At 43.6% G+C, this 15326-nt stretch overlaps 2 protein-coding genes across 3 annotated transcripts; both read right to left on the bottom strand.

Annotated features, from left to right (window-relative positions):
• Positions 1-1666: 1666 nt before the first annotated feature.
• On the bottom strand, positions 1667-5621 carry LOC112293436 (uncharacterized). Of its 2 annotated transcripts, none has more exons than XM_024542817.3 (4): positions 3932-5621; positions 3274-3455; positions 2921-3066; positions 1667-2685 (listed from the first exon to the last, which is right to left on the bottom strand). In XM_024542817.3, exons 1-4 carry the CDS (start codon positions 4783-4785, stop codon positions 1882-1884), a joined length of 1986 nt encoding a protein of 661 aa, XP_024398585.1. In that variant the 5' UTR covers positions 4786-5621; the 3' UTR covers positions 1667-1881. The 2 variants fall into 2 exon arrangements, with proteins under 2 accessions (XP_024398585.1, XP_024398587.1); XM_024542819.3 differs by having other exon boundaries at positions 2921-3063; positions 3932-5579.
• Positions 5622-7032: 1411 nt separating this feature from the next.
• On the bottom strand, positions 7033-11910 carry LOC112293435 (uncharacterized). The gene is made up of 4 exons (XM_024542816.3): positions 9758-11910; positions 9135-9319; positions 8528-8670; positions 7033-8340 (listed from the first exon to the last, which is right to left on the bottom strand). The coding sequence occupies exons 1-4, from the start codon at positions 10708-10710 to the stop codon at positions 7522-7524; spliced, it is 2100 nt and encodes a 699-aa protein (XP_024398584.1). The 5' UTR covers positions 10711-11910; the 3' UTR covers positions 7033-7521.
• Positions 11911-15326: the final 3416 nt, after the last annotated feature.

The raw sequence follows: 15326 nt of genomic DNA, 5'->3' as shown, positions 1-15326 counted from the left end.
ATAAAAAAAAGTTCCACAAGAGCACGCACAAACAGACACTTTGGATGCACAGTTGCAGAGTTTCAGGGAGGTTCTGGAAGCATGCAACTGCAGCGCACTCTCCAGAAGGATCTAGATTCACTCAGTACACAGTTTCTTAGAAACAATCAAAATGTCGAGAGCTGCTTCCAGTGTGGGAGAATGTTTGCGCATCTTGTGCGGGCTCGACAAGCTGTCATCCACACTCCACCTCATGCTTTTCAACGCCGCACCTTTGTTTTTGTAGGCCTACAGAGTCCTTCGTCTCCTCCAGAAACGGCGAATAAGCTGCGGTCCTGAGCCTGGACAATCCCTCGAGGGATCAGAGGCGAAGTAGCGAGTGAGATTGGGCGTATGCAGGGGAGCTTTTCAATGGCATCTACGACCCGTTTCTTGTGTGAACAGCAAAATCCAGGGCAGTATGAACCAGAGGCTTGTGTAAACGCCAATGAAATGCCATAAAGAAGATACCAATGTAGATCATCATTCGGATAGTCTGGGCCCAGTAATCGTCTTCTTCACGATGTTGCGAAAAGCTGAAATGAGATCATGTGGGTCAAGTCATGCTTTTTGGACTACCTAGCTGTGAGCGTTTCAGGCTCTCTTCAACCTGCAGTAAGAATGTCACAATCGTGGCAAGGTCTGCTCCCCCATTATGTCTTGCACGTCCTGCACCCATTTTTCCATTAGTATATGAAAGTCGTTGGAAATCAAGAACGAATTGAATTTTGGAAAATGCCTCGTCGCAAATGGGATCGCCCCTCGTGATGAATCCTAGCCCATCTGGAGTGGAATAAGAATCTTGAGAATGTTCACTTGTGTGGAACACGGGCCGGAATTGCCACGTGCTCCATTAGTGAATTGTCACAATTCGCTCCCATTAGATACAGTGTTGCAGGGACCATTTTCTACATACGCTAGGACCGTTGGAAGAAGCGAAACGATTAGATGTCGATCTTAGTATCTTCCACACTCAGTCACAGCATAGTGCCAAATCGAATCTATTATTGAATCGCCGCTTCAAGTTCCTCTTTATCCACTAGTCTATTGAATTAAAAGCGGTTCAGTGGAACTTTAGGCGCTTTCTTTCTGCATTCCGTGGCTTTCCTAAATGCCGGGTGCCAGCTGTTGCGATGCCTCTAGTTACTACCTAGTAAAGCATAATTAAGTAAAGTATGTGATAGTCGCGCTATTCATCAAACTTCCTAGTATAAGACGATATGTTCAGAGCTTTTTCCCACAATTTTTCACTATGTTCAAGAAGGCCTCCACTGATAACTACTTCCTTAAGGTAACAGTCAGTCCATAAGTTCTGAATTACGCATCAAAGCATCCAATCCTCGACATTCAAGACATTTGGACACTGCCACTTCATAGGGAGCGTTACATCCTCAATGAGTTCGTTCATTGAGCAAAGAAGAAAGGTTTTTAGACTCAACGGATTACCCAATTTTTTTCGTGTGTTAAGTCCTTCCGGTATGCATAACCTGAAGTCTCATACTGTGAGATTATTTACTATCCAATATGGGATCCGTCGGATAGTATAGATCTGCTGCAATAGAGAGGTACCATCAAAGTTCCAAACATATGCCTTCATTGCATGAAACAGATTTAGTTATCTTCCATTCCAGCAAGATTCAGAAAGCAGTTTCCGGTTTGCAACAATTTATCCATCAATGTTACAGAATACACAGCAACTGTATTATACAATGACAAATTTGCCAGGATGGAGTAAGCAGGAATATAGTAACTACCTGCTAAACAATGATTGACAGTCGCTACACATCCTAATAATTTCTCATATGAACTACAACCAGAGCGACAAACGAGTTTCCATTTGCACGAAACGGTTTCAGGCAATAATTACAGGAGGTGCTGACTGCTACACATCGAAGACTCGAAAGGACGCAGATCGGTGAACCCGCGGTGCTCACCAACTGAGACCGGAAGATATAATCCATGGCTGTAAGGAGTGCCCTGATGTACCTGATCTGAAGGTTGATCAAGTTGCATTAGATTGATTGTTGGAAAAGCGTGATGAGAAGCACAAATTGAATTTAATGTTTGTATATCTTGACCATTATGAGCGGAGAGCGTGGAATTTGTCTCATAATACCCTCTGAAACCAGCCAGGATATTAGGGTTTCCAGAACCTTGATGATGATGAGCCCCGTAACCAGTCGCAGCTAGCCCACAATTCAGCCCCACAGACTCAAGACCACCAGATTGGATAGATAACTGCTTGTCAAATTGCTGCTGTGCACTTGTAGATGACCCTCCACAAGGAAGTTGCAGATGGTGAGAGAACCGAGACCCTCGGTTGCTGCAATCGCTACTGCTGGCCACCAACTGCTCCAGGGTAGAGTCGTCCGCCTGGGACAGGCCCAGAGACACTGGAGCAGATGCACCTTGGGTTGGGCGAGAGGCCCATGACTGCAATGACAGAAGAGAGAGAGCACGGCCAGAGTTCGCCAGTCCAGACACACTGGAGAGGCTCTGGGAGCAGGAACCGACACGACTTTGTTCCAAGCTGCCAAGAACCCCTCCCGTCGAAGAGGACAGCGATAAACCCTGGCCTGGTGAACCTAAAGGTCCATCCAGGAAGTGATAGCCACCCAGAATTAGGCCTGAAGATGGGTATGGAGCAGCCACAGGTGAACTAGAACCCTGGAGCAGTATAAAAAGTTGGTCAGGTGTGAGCCAATAATGCAATGTCGTTGGATTGCCTACCTATGCTTGCGAGTTACAGTGGACATAATGAATCACAGGCACTATATTGCATATAATTATAAATTATCAAGAGATTCAAATCCACCAACGATTACAGTTCGTGTAAGCTAGCTACACTTGCGACGAAGTAAAACACTTCTATAGTAGCTGTTTCGACAAACATAAAACCAACCTGAAGTTGAAGGGCAGGGATACTGCCATCCCTGCTTTTCAAAGGCCAAGGGCTTGAGCGAGTAAGGTTGTAGCCATATGCATGGAGTCCATGTTCGAGTGACGAAGGAAGGTGAGGATGCAAGAAACTGGACTGCTTGCTGTCTTCTGGATCACACGCACAAGTTAAGTGTTAGACAATGCAGGTATTGAAGGCAAATTGGAACGCACCACTCAACAAGCAAACAAATTTCGCAGCTTAAAGATGCAAAACTGAGCTCTTTGTGATGTATCAAAAGGGTGAAATAGGCATTGATTAATAGACGAAGAAGAGCAACTCCAGCGCTCGTATAGCATCCTAAATCTCTTACCAACCTGGAATGTAAAAGGGCGAGCCAGCAATGGAGGACGTGGATATTCCTCTGCGCAGGAAAGAGCCGCTGAAATCAAATAAAGACCGAGTCTCTGGTTGAGACTTCCGTCGCCGTTGATTATGACCTGCTAGTCTTCTACGACAACTGCGTTTTCCTTCATCAAATTCCTTCAGCACATGAAATCTGCATCAATAAACAATACTATTAAAAGGAAAGAAACATGATCTAACGAAATAGCCAACAACAATGGCATTTTAGTGGAAATAAAGTGTTCGGGATAAACAACTGAGCCAATCAAATTCGAGAACATTAATTACAATTATGTAAAAAGAGAGCCAAACATGAGCACAAGAGTTTTGTAAACAATGGAGGACGTAAGAGACACCAAAATCATTCGCTGAAGCTAAACTTGGTCCAATTCATCAGAATTCTACTGAAAAGCTTGACTTGTAAAAAAAAAAAAAAAAAAAAAAAAAAAAATCGTATTTGATGACGTATGTTAATATGTTGCGACTCCCATAAAGCATCGCATAGAATTCTATGACTGAAACACTCGCAGCGACATGTAGTCATGGCCACAATATAAACTCAAGAGCAAAGCAAACCTAAGTTTACACAAGCACAGGCAAAAGCGCAAAGATGGTCAACAGAGACTGCACCTCGAACATTGTTGGCAGAAACGCTGCTCAATTCCAGCTGCTATTGCTGTGGCCGCTTTGGAGTGCATCTCACACACTTTGTGACGTTTGTGATAGTCTTTGCAACAGCTCAGGTCGGCATCACAACCCTGCACTTGACAACGCGGAATCTGTGTGCTGGGGGACAAGGCGCGCTGTTTCTTTCCTGGAGGTGAGAATGCTGTAAGGGAAGCTTTTACTTGCCCTACTACAGCGGAATTCTCAAAGTGTGTCCTGCGTCCAGGCTTCAAAGCAACTTTCTGGCAGTCACGCCCTCCATTAACCAAACCGCTTCCACTGCTCTGCCCTCCGCATGGTTGAGTATGATTGTCTTCTTCGGCTGGCCTATCTTCGTTTTTCGGTGATGGGGATGACCTAAGAGAGAAGAAATAACCATCCTTTCTACCACTTAGAGAGACAGGCTTGCCCACCGTAACTTGCTCAGCTTTATGCTCGTCTGGTTCATTTTTCACTAGAGCAGGAAAATCAGCACCACAGTTTCTCCTGCCGCCGGCCACATCAGAAATACCAGACGAAAAAGATGTTCCCAAATGCGTGCCGCTGCCCAAGATGTAGCCATGCTGAAATTCACCGGGTTTTGAAGCTCCTACAGCAGCTAAGCTCACTGCACTGCAAGCTGCGGCGACCCAACTGTTACTCTGGGGCCTCAGGTGCCCCTCTACTAGCCGGCTGGGGAAGCTCGTGATAGGATCCTCCCATTCCCATGATTCCGCGAGATTTTCATACTCCAAGCCTGTGCTAGACCAACATTCAGGAACTTGGATACCTGACATGACGCCAGGGTGGACAAGGTTGGTCTTCAATGCCATCGCCATATCTAGCCCACTTGTGCACAGAAATTGGAACTGCCGTAATAGGTCAACGCTTGTTAGGCTTATTCCCAAGTTTGTCGTTGCTTGCCAACAAGATGCCTACATTAGTTGGCCAGGCGGAAACCTCGACAGCAAAGGAAGAATGGCTTAAGAAGGTAGGAGGACTAAGTTGAGAAAAGGCTAGGCGCGAACCCACAAGAGATTCACCATGCAACTCTCGCACTCGTGATACAGTCGAAAGGAGGAGAAGGGGATGCTTTTGAACTAAAAGGTGACGTGACCATAGCCGACAGCTTCAGAACGCGATCCAGCCCACAAGCTTCAACATAGGAGTAACATACGACACTGACGGCCAAATTGGAAGCTCAGGCTGCTGAATGGTCCATAGGCTTCGGAGATTTGAACCAAAAAAACTCGCCAAGCTTCAGCAGTATCAAAGAACACGATCACCATCCATTTGAAGTGATCAGAGAAAAGCCTCTATATCTTATTAATCAAACTTCTAAAACTGTGGAGAGCCTCAGAAGCAAGTTTACCCTCAACAGCACGTCTAAGTAGTATTCGCACTTAGAGTAAGCAACTGAGGAAACAATACCCAATTTCCAGGTCTGCAATTGCCAGCGACTTTGAAAGAAGCACAGAAAATTCGGGCAACGATAGAAGGACGTCCATAGGAACGTCATAAGCACGTAAGACTGCGAAGCATGCGCTAATTTGCTAAAACACAAAAACTGAACTGCGGATTACAGACTCCACAGAATGCAGGCACACAATCGTGACTGGAAGGAGCGCAATCCTCATCACCAACACCAAACTGGCCTATTTGCAGCGTTCTAAGCATCCATAACTCCACCACTACCCGCAAACTCGAGAAATAAACAAAAAAGAAATAACCAACCAGGTAACTAGAAACCTGCACAAGTGACCATGCATCACCGAAACGTTCTGCTTTGAAATCTGCAATTTATCAAGCATATGGTGGCGCAGACCCCGACGGAGGTAAAATTAAAAACAATTACGACGACCATAAATATATTGTGACACCTCAAAATGGATGAAGAAAAGCCTAACTTATAGCAGCGCCCAGGATAAGCCAGGAAATCAGCAACAGCAAAGATCCTCCAGTCACTAAATATAGGAGGAGGATTGGCAACAAAACAAAAAGAGTGGCCATCAAAGATCGCCCACACATTTCCGTCAAGGCCACAAATGGACAACCGAGAATCACCGTCATGAAAACGACGTCGTCATTTTTCAGGGAGAAATGTGAGAGGGACCCAGTGAGATCCTTACGACTTTTATAATGAACTGATAGGCTAGTGTTCTACCTCCGTTGTTTCCTCTCTTTGATTTTTGGGTGGGAAATTTCTGAAAGTGAGTGTAGTTAATTTTCTGCAGCTTCGTAATTAGAAAGTGTAATTTGGGCACTGTGCTGATCTTTAACTAAAGTAGAATCCGTTACAGAGTCTTCACATGCTTCTCATCGCTCGCCAGAATGATTGTGGAATAGCCCACGCTACAGTTGACAACCTCAAGTTGAAATGCTAACCTACATTCCTGTTAGTGGAAGAAACTCAAGATGCGAGATTCCACAGAAGGTTCATAGTCCATCGGTTCGGTGAAAACTGAAAACCCTAGCAAGCCTTTTCTCAAAGAATTACTTCATTTGTGAGGAAGGGCAAAAGAAGGTTCCAGAGCAGTCTCTCTGAAGACTGCATTGCTTCCAACATACCTACAGCTCCTGTTAGACATAACTTTCCGGAAAAATCACTAGGAGCTTATTCCTCCCCGCCTGGTTCAGCGTTGAAGAGGATCAATAATGGGCTCGACTGTAAGGTGGAACCTGAGATGCTGAAATGTCACCAGTTGATAGACTGACGTAATTGGCTTCTTTCATTATATTTCTGAGGCCAGAAGGGTGAAGATAGAAAGCGAAGTTTCAGAAACTAGCATGCAAATCACAGTAAAACTGGCCACGATGCGTTGGTATTAGATTCTGAAATTAGTGGGATGGAAGTTTCTTGATCTAGCATTGGCAAGCGAGCTGCAGACGTATGACATGTGTTTGACTGAAACCCATGTACTACAATTTCTATACACAAAAAGAATACACCCAGCAGCAACTGGAACAGTGTTTAAAGCAGAGTTCAATCAGAGCAATTGTAAAAAAAAAAGCATTCAGAAGAAAAAATCAAGGTGCAACTTGAGCTCCTTCCATGCTCGAAAAGGAAGATGGAGCACATCTCGCCATGAACAAAAACAGAATTGTAACTTGAACAATTGATCGTTTCCAAAGAAAGACAGTCTCAGCAGCCAGAAATGCTAAATACAGCTGCACAAATGGATCTAGAATACAAAGGAATTACGAGTCAATAAGCCGTATATGTTTTCTGTTTCCTAGTAATACAGAGGCTGCTTCAACAGTCAAAGCATAACAGATCCTAATGATGAAAGAAATAGCGGCCTAAAACGCGGAACTAAAAGCCTACAACCGAACTAAGATCAATTACATCTCAGCTGCACGGAAGTGGTCCTGAAGTTGTTTGCAAAAGAGCTCCATGCCGTGATAGTAATAAGACGGATTCCACATGCCAAATAGAGATATACAAAATTCTCGGTCTCCTGACCTGGGTTCACTGGAGCAAAAACGAACCCACAACAAAATCTCTTGCAAAGAAATTTAATGGGAAAAATATTTCACAAAAAAACTATGCCGACTTCAGATTACATTCTCGGCGCTTACTGAGTGCTGAAAACAGAAGACTCGAAAGGACGAAGGGCGTTGAACCCGCTGCACTGACTGCCAGAGACCTGAGAATGTAATCCATTGCTGTGAGAGCTGGGCATCTGCATAAGGTCGATTGTTGGGCGAGCATGATGAGAAGAACCGGAGTTCAAGGCTTGAATATCCTGGCCGGCTTGAACTAAGGCAAGTATGGAATTCGTCTCGTCATACCCCCCTCCTAAACCAGACAGGATATTACCATTACCGGTGGCAGCCAGTCCACAATTCAGCCCCACAGACTCAAGACCACCAGATTGGATAGATAACTGCTTGTCAAATTGCTGCTGTGCACTTGTAGATGACCCTCCACAAGGAAGTTGCAGATGGTGAGAGAACCGAGACCCTCGGTTGCTGCAATCACTACTGCTGGCCACCAACTGCTCCAGGGTAGAGTCGTCCGCCTGGGACAGGCCCAGAGACACTGGAGCAGATGCACCTTGGGTTGGGCGAGAGGCCCATGACTGCGATGACAGAAGAGAGAGAGCACGGCCAGAGTTCGCCAGTCCAGACACACTGGAGAGGCTCTGGGAGCAGGAACCGACACGACTTTGTTCCAAGCTGCCAAGAACCCCTCCCGTCGAAGAGGACAGCGATAAACCCTGGCCTAGTGGACCTAAAGGACCCTCTAGGAAGTGATGGTTACCCAGATTCATGCCCGTGGATGTGTTCGGAGCTGGCATTTGCGACTTTGGATTCTGAAGAAGCGAGAGTAGCCGATCCGCTGTCGGACGGGATAGTGTTGAGAAGATTGACTGCCTCTCAGCGCTTGCAGCCTGCAATTGCTCGTCATCCACCACATGCAATACTTAGTTTCATATAACATTAAGGGAAATCTGCACCACATCAGTTCTCTATAGCAGAGTTTTGAACCAGCTATTACTGACTTTACTTACAATTTAGTTCGATAAACGGAAAAAAATGGAATGAAGATTATCCTCAGGAGGATGGTTTAATATTTACCTGAAGCTGACATGCCAGACTGTTTTCGTCCCTCCTCAACGTCGACCAGGGGTTCGTGCGCTTTAGAGTATCTGAATATGAATGAAGCTCATCATCGAGAGATGATCCTCTATGACGATGCAAAATGCTGGACCGCTTGCTGTCTGCTAAGCCACACGCAATCCAAAAAAAATTGTAAGAAATAATAATCATAATAATAATAATAATAATAAACTATCAATGTTGAATTAAAGTTTTAAAAAAATTGTAGTTATTGTTTTTGTTTTTGTTTTTAGAAAAATTCTCGATGTCAAACGAACCCAGGCTTCAGTATTTTAACTCTACTGTGCTTAACGAGTCAAACAAAGTAGAGTCCTTCTAGGAATTTAGCAGCTGAATGTCAAGCTATTGGAAGGATGGATCCAAAGAACCATGTTTCCACAGACCCTGTGAAGAGGGTGCATGTCGAAAACAGAGATAATGAAATAAATAAGGCAAGAATTAAACCTCTCAGATGCTTACAACAACGACAAATAAATCTGCGTCATTATCATAGACATAAGATCCGACACTGCATTCCCACAGGTCATCCACCATTTACAAAATTTATCAAAAGCTTCTTGATTACCTAGGAAATAGAACGGTGCAGAATCCATCGTTAGTGTGGAAGAGTCGCTGTACAGGGGAGATGAGTTACGCAAACCAAACACGGAATGTGTCTCTGGATGAGGCTTCCTGCGCCGCTCATTGTGACCTGCCAGCCTTCTACGACAACTGCGTTTCCCTTCATCGAACTCAGTCAGGACATGGAACCTGCGACAGCCAAAACCGATATGAATCAGTGTCATTAAAATGCTCTTGCACTGTGAAACTACGAGCACGTATGAGCTTCAGATATGGTGCACAATGTTTGAATTGAAGCTATATCTTTCCATTCCAAATACTAACAGCCAGCAACCGCATACGAAACCTCAAACTTGGACAGCGTTGTTGAGCAACAAGAAGGCAGCATAATCAAGCAGAGTGCATTCCAAGAACCGGGAAACAAAACATTAACCTTACATCGCTCAGAACAAGTGTTAGCATCACTAAAAGCTGTGCAATGCATCAAAGACAGGTGTTGTCAGATACAAAGACTCTTATATCCTCAAATGCTGCACTAACATACCTTCACAATGGCATATATATCCCAAGTACATTACAAATCCGAAGTTAAAAAAATACAAAACCGTAGCTATTCAGAAGCACTACCTCGAACACTGTTGACAGAAACGCTGCTCAATCCCAGCTGCAATGCATTTGGGCGCCTTGGAGTGCATCTCACACACCTTGTGACGCTTATGATAATCTTTGCAACCACTCAGATCAGCCTTACAGCCCTCCACTTGACAACGCGCGATCTGCATGCTAGGAGCCACAACGCGCTGTTTCTTCCCCGGAGGTGAGGGTGCAGGCGAGGACAAACCTTTGGCATGCCCTACTCCAGTAGAATCTTCAAAGTACGTCCTACGCCCAAGCTTCAACCCAATGTTTAAGGAATCTCCTGCTCCACTCACCGCACTGCTGCCATTGCTCGGAACAGCAGCTGCTCTTGTATTGTCATCTTTTTCTGGTGACCTCTCACCATTTCCTCGCGACTGAACTCCCCCCAAATCGAAAAGTAGCCTGTGCTTATGACCATTCAGAGTGGCCGGCGTGCCCAACACTGTCCGCTCCGCCCCATTCTCATCCGGCTCACTCTTCACTAACGAGGAGAGATCAGCACCGCAGCTGCCCCTTCCAGCGCTCACACCAGGAATACCTGATGATACGGACAATGCTCCAGAAGGCGTGCTACTCCCTGATGCCAATCCAATCGAAAAATCCGAAGCTCCAGCAGATGTGGTGGCCAGGGTAACGGCACTGCAAGCCGCACTGACCGGCCAATCGTTATTGTGCAACCTTTGGTTTCCCTCGCCTTGCTGAGGGTACACCATGGTCAGATTTTCCCATTCCCAAGAGTTTGCCTTGAGGTCCCACTCCATCCTGCCACTGCCAACGTAGTCTACCCCGCCACTCCCCTCCATGGAAGATGAGTCCGTCAGGTTTTGATGCTCCCAGGATGTGCTCGACCAACAATTTTCAGGCGCTTGAGGCCCTGAACTGCTGATGCCTGAGTGAACGTGGCTCCCATTGACTGCCATCGCCATGTATTGCTGGCTCATGTGCAGCAAGTGATTCTTACTCTTGCCTGCCGACTCCTTTTAGAAAACACGCCTCTTTCTAGGGTTACTGTAACGTTACACGATGCTCCTCAATCGCAATGCCGTCTACATTAGCTATGGGCAGAAAGTGAAAGAGTCGAGGAGCAGTTCTCAAGCAAAAGGACCGAGCCCTATTTGCAGCAAGTAGCTCGCAAATAATACCTCGCAACTCTCAAAGGAGGTCTGTACCAAACAGTGAGCACTGTAACTTAGGGCTAACTCTCGTGGTGAGGACTAATGTTTGGTTGCTTAAAGGTTACCAAAAACACACTGCCTGATCGACTGATGACTTTTTACCAGAGAGAGAGAGAGAGAGCGCGAAAAAAAAAAAAAAAAAAAAAAAAAAAAGGAAAAAAAAGGACAGCACCTCGCGAAAGACATCGACAATGAAAGGACAACAGCAGCTATCAACCTAGAGGTGGCACGACCATCACGCGGCGACCTCAAGCACGATCACGCTCGTCAGTTAAAACATCATAGAACGGTCCTTACTACCCAAAATCGCGTTGCTTGGAGCAAAACTCAAACACCCACTCACACAATCAATTAGCAACTTCAACTTAGCCTACTAAGAACGCCGCCATGAACTCAGCCCAGCTTGCAATCTCTACTAGGCGCGTCCGCACAAACCCGATTATCCAGCTGAACTTGAACTATCTACCACCATCTCCAGAACACTAACTAGCCCGACCTCACAAATACACCGACACCGAACCAACTACGCCGCAAAACTCTCAACACACAGCTCACAGCTTCGACTGCAACTACCTGACCATTCAACACCGAATCCTCCACTCGACCTTACAAGGGGCGCTGCTGCAGCACAGTTGCATAACATCATAATATGATTCTCCAACGCGACAGCTCAGGAACTGCTGCTTCATCACCAGGGGGTTCCTGATCGACATCGACACCGGCGCTGGCAGCACATCACCACCCACCACCTCCACCCTCAACCAGCCAGGCTAACCCCATCCACGTCCGTCCCAGTGATCCTCCAAAACAACGACCACCCAACCTCCAAGAGAGGCCCAATATTAACGCCCCAGCATCAGAGATCTGGACGTCACGCCCACTCACTCACGCTCCCAAACTACGCTCTACGCCTGCGGGCTTCCATGGGGTTGTTCATCGCCTTATTACCATCCCCCTTTCTTCCTACAACCGTGGGCTCTTGTGCGATTGCAAATGAAATTGCTAGCCTAGATCCAAAGCTCTGGGGCGGTCTCACTTAAATCCCGAAATTCCAGGCAGACACGAAAAGACGTAGAGTATCCATTAGAGGCTGCATCGCATTCCTCTGATTATGTAAAGGACACCTGGACCCATACCAAAGATACCCCGAAGTCTGCAAGTGGCATCATTTCGACTTTTGCTGGAACTTGGATTTCCTAAATACATGCGAGAGTAAAAAGAAAAAAAAAAATGGTTCGATTTCCAGCGAGGAAAATCCTTGGGCCGCCTCCACCGGAATCATTCCCCCTGGTTTCTTCCATAGTCAATTTTATAACCCAAGTTACTGTTTGATTACCAGGTAGTGACAAAGTAATGCTCAAAAGTATGGAGTAGCATTTTCACCACTTCTGTTGTTTTTTGCTACTTTTGTATCAGGCTGACACAATTTGGCTAGAATCTGTGATTAACATATATATAGAATTTTCCATAGCTCACCATACATGATACTGTTGAGAATCCCCAGAGAAACCACAGAGGTTAGAATGGACCAATCTGTGCATGCACCCAGTAGAATAACTGATGTACAGTGTGTGTATTCTCTTACACTGTGAGACGTCAATCTTTCCCTCTTTTTCTTTTCTTCCCTTCTTTCTTTTTTATGTAGTTACCAGGCTGTTTGAAATTTCTTGTGTTTGTGATTTCTACACATGATTGGAGCTGAGAGCTACCATGGTCTATGAGTTGCCATGGACTGGAAATGGTGATGGGATTAGGGTATGATGTAAAGTTGATTTTGGGGTCAGCTTTACACCTGCAATGGGTACAGGACAGTAGGCTCTCTAGACTTCTCAACCCCAATCACCACACATATGTTACCTCAGACAAAGATGCTTGACCTAAGATGATGATGAGGTAAATCTGTGCTTGTATTGGTCAAGTAAACAGCTCTACTACTCTCACCTACTGCCATCAGATCAAAATTGTTATTCTCATTACATTGTGACAGTTTGAACTTTCAACACTAAAAACTCCACACACCTCAGTAGTAAGCAATAAAAGGTCTTCACTCAAACCTATAACATTCTCTCTTCTACCATCATCAGCCCTCTTAATATTCCACACTTCCAGCTTATTATGTGCTGTAGATATGAAAGTTTTTTGCAACAAGTGAAACATGAAGAACGTCCACATTTTTTACAAGAAGCAGGTGAAGGGATACCAACCTCTAGAAACATGCATTACACTGCTTGTGATGAAGAAAGGTTTGTCAATTCCTCTTTAGTGAAAGACCAAATAATAGGTAGATTTCTTCTTCTTCTTCTTCTTCTTCTTTTTTTTTTAATGTAACTTCAAGTTTTCTGTTTCTTTATTTACTTTGTTTGTTTGTTTGTTTGTTTGTTATTCCTTCAGTATCCCTGCTAGTGAAAGCATGTAACTTGGTCTTCAGATGTTAATTTCTAAGGCATTACTACTTATAGCACTAATTTATGATGGTAGCATAAAGATAATCCCTTGTACAATTCAAAAAACGAAAGAACAAACACCCTAGATATTAGTAAACATTTATTTATTTACTTATTTATTGATGTTATTTGTTTGGTTTGAAATTGTGATCATTGTGCCATGCATAGACCAACAGACATTAATGGTTGTGAGAGTGATTTATTGTCAAATTATAATGATGCTCCAACTAAACTCTTTTCTTTTCTTTTTAATATGTCCTTCTAAAACCTTTTACACTACATTTCAAAACAAATTGAAAATGAAGTAAAATGACACTAACATGTTTTTATTTTTAAGCAAGGATGTAATATATTGAGTGCTGCAATTCTTTGAAGCAGGTCTTAACACAACTTTCATAGCACTTTTAACATTGTCATCATAACTGAATAGGAGCTTGTTAATTCATTTTTTTCAATCAAAGTGAAATTTAACAAAATTATTATTAAATCAATGAAGAATCTGATTATTTCTTTTGTATGTATGTGTGTGTATGTAAAATACATATTCTTACACACATGTAGAAAATAAATATTCTTTTCAGAGGTTTCCTCCCCTTCTCCTTATATAATTTTTTATTATGGTGTGTGTACACATATTTTACAGTAAATTTTATTCTATATGTATGTAAATATATACATATATGATTATAAAAATTCAAAACTCTTTAGGTAGAATTTTACAAATCACTCTTTAATTGCAAAATGATACATCCAACACTTATTTATGTATTCCTCTCCTCAAAAAATTGATAATGATCTAGAGGTTTTAGATATGACATATTTGGAGAACAATTTATTTTTATTGATTTTATCTCATTGGTCACATAATTTATGCCAGTCATAGATATTCCTTGAACATCTTTTAACATCTTTTAAATACTTTACAGATAAAATTATACCCTAACATCAGTACATGATAAACAAACACCTTTGAAGCTAAAACTCAGTACTATTGAATCCTCTTTAAAAGCAAAAAATATTTGTCTTTAACAATCTTGCATACTTCTAGCAAATATCAAAATCCACATATTATGTTTAATCTAACCTTCTTCTAAGTTCCTTCTACTTTTATCTTAAATTTGATTTTTGGAGGTCAATGATCTGGTCCATCATAAATGGAATAAACCATATCAAAAACAATTGACAGATTCATTCATACTTGAAAAGTTCTATGTACAAAAAGAATTGTGTAGAAAAATTGTGTGTTCCCCATGGCAACTGGCCATATCATGTCAAACCTTGCAGGGGTGTTCATCTTGTTTCCCAAAATTCACCCTTTCCACACCCATCTCTGATCCAGTAATGAAGAGGAAGTGCAAACTGGCACAAATGAGGCAGGCATCAGGAGATGGACAAACAATCCTTTTATTCAATGCCACATCATTAACAATCAAATGTTTGCAGTGAACCCAAAATAGCACACAAACTCCACCCAATCTAATGCCCGGTGGGGCAACAGTTTCCTAGACTGACTCTTGCAGGGTGCTAAACACCTCTTCAATCAGGCTTAACACACAAAGATCCAGAAATTGAAAAGTGGGGCTCATTGCAAAAGGGTGAGAGAAGGGGGGGGGGATCATTGTTGTTGAGAATTAAATTGGGGGAGAAACCTTATATTGTGTGCCATGTCAGTGTTAGAGGGGATAAATAAGAAGAATTAGCAGAAGAAGAAGCATGAGCATATGATGATGTTCTCTAGGAATACAAGGGTGGCAGCTTTTCCTAGAAGTTACAAATTGAAACCATATCCTGGTACTCTTGTTTTGAAGCATAGCTGGGTTATTCGCATGAAAACCCAGTCTCTAGGTTGTGACTCCATGGTGGCTTCCTGGCATTGAACCCCTCTGTTTATACCCCTCATTGTAAGGGACCTTCCTTATCAACCCTGAGCTGTGAAGG

Source organism: Physcomitrium patens, chromosome 16 (assembly GCF_059467195.1).
Source record: "Physcomitrium patens ecotype Gransden chromosome 16, ASM5946719v1, whole genome shotgun sequence".
NCBI lineage: Eukaryota > Viridiplantae > Streptophyta > Bryopsida > Funariales > Funariaceae > Physcomitrium > Physcomitrium patens.
This window is presented reverse-complemented; position numbering and strand designations above follow the sequence as displayed.

Bases quoted from the DNA above. Each gene is read 5' to 3' on its own strand.
- LOC112293436 (XM_024542817.3), bottom strand. From the start codon at position 4,785: ATGGCGATGGCATTGAAGACCAACCTTGTCCACCCTGGCGTCATGTCA. The intron at 3,067-3,273 runs GTTGGTAAGAGA...CGTGTGATCCAG, and splicing joins CTCGCCCTTTTACATTCCAG to AAGACAGCAAGCAGTCCAGT. The intron at 2,686-2,920 runs GTTGGTTTTATG...ATACTGCTCCAG, and splicing joins TCCCTGCCCTTCAACTTCAG to GGTTCTAGTTCACCTGTGGC.
- LOC112293435 (XM_024542816.3), bottom strand. From the start codon at position 10,710: ATGAGCCAGCAATACATGGCGATGGCAGTCAATGGGAGCCACGTTCAC. The intron at 9,320-9,757 runs GTAGTGCTTCTG...TGGCTGTCGCAG, and splicing joins TTCTGTCAACAGTGTTCGAG to GTTCCATGTCCTGACTGAGT. The intron at 8,341-8,527 runs GTAAATATTAAA...GAGCAATTGCAG, and splicing joins GTCTGGCATGTCAGCTTCAG to GCTGCAAGCGCTGAGAGGCA.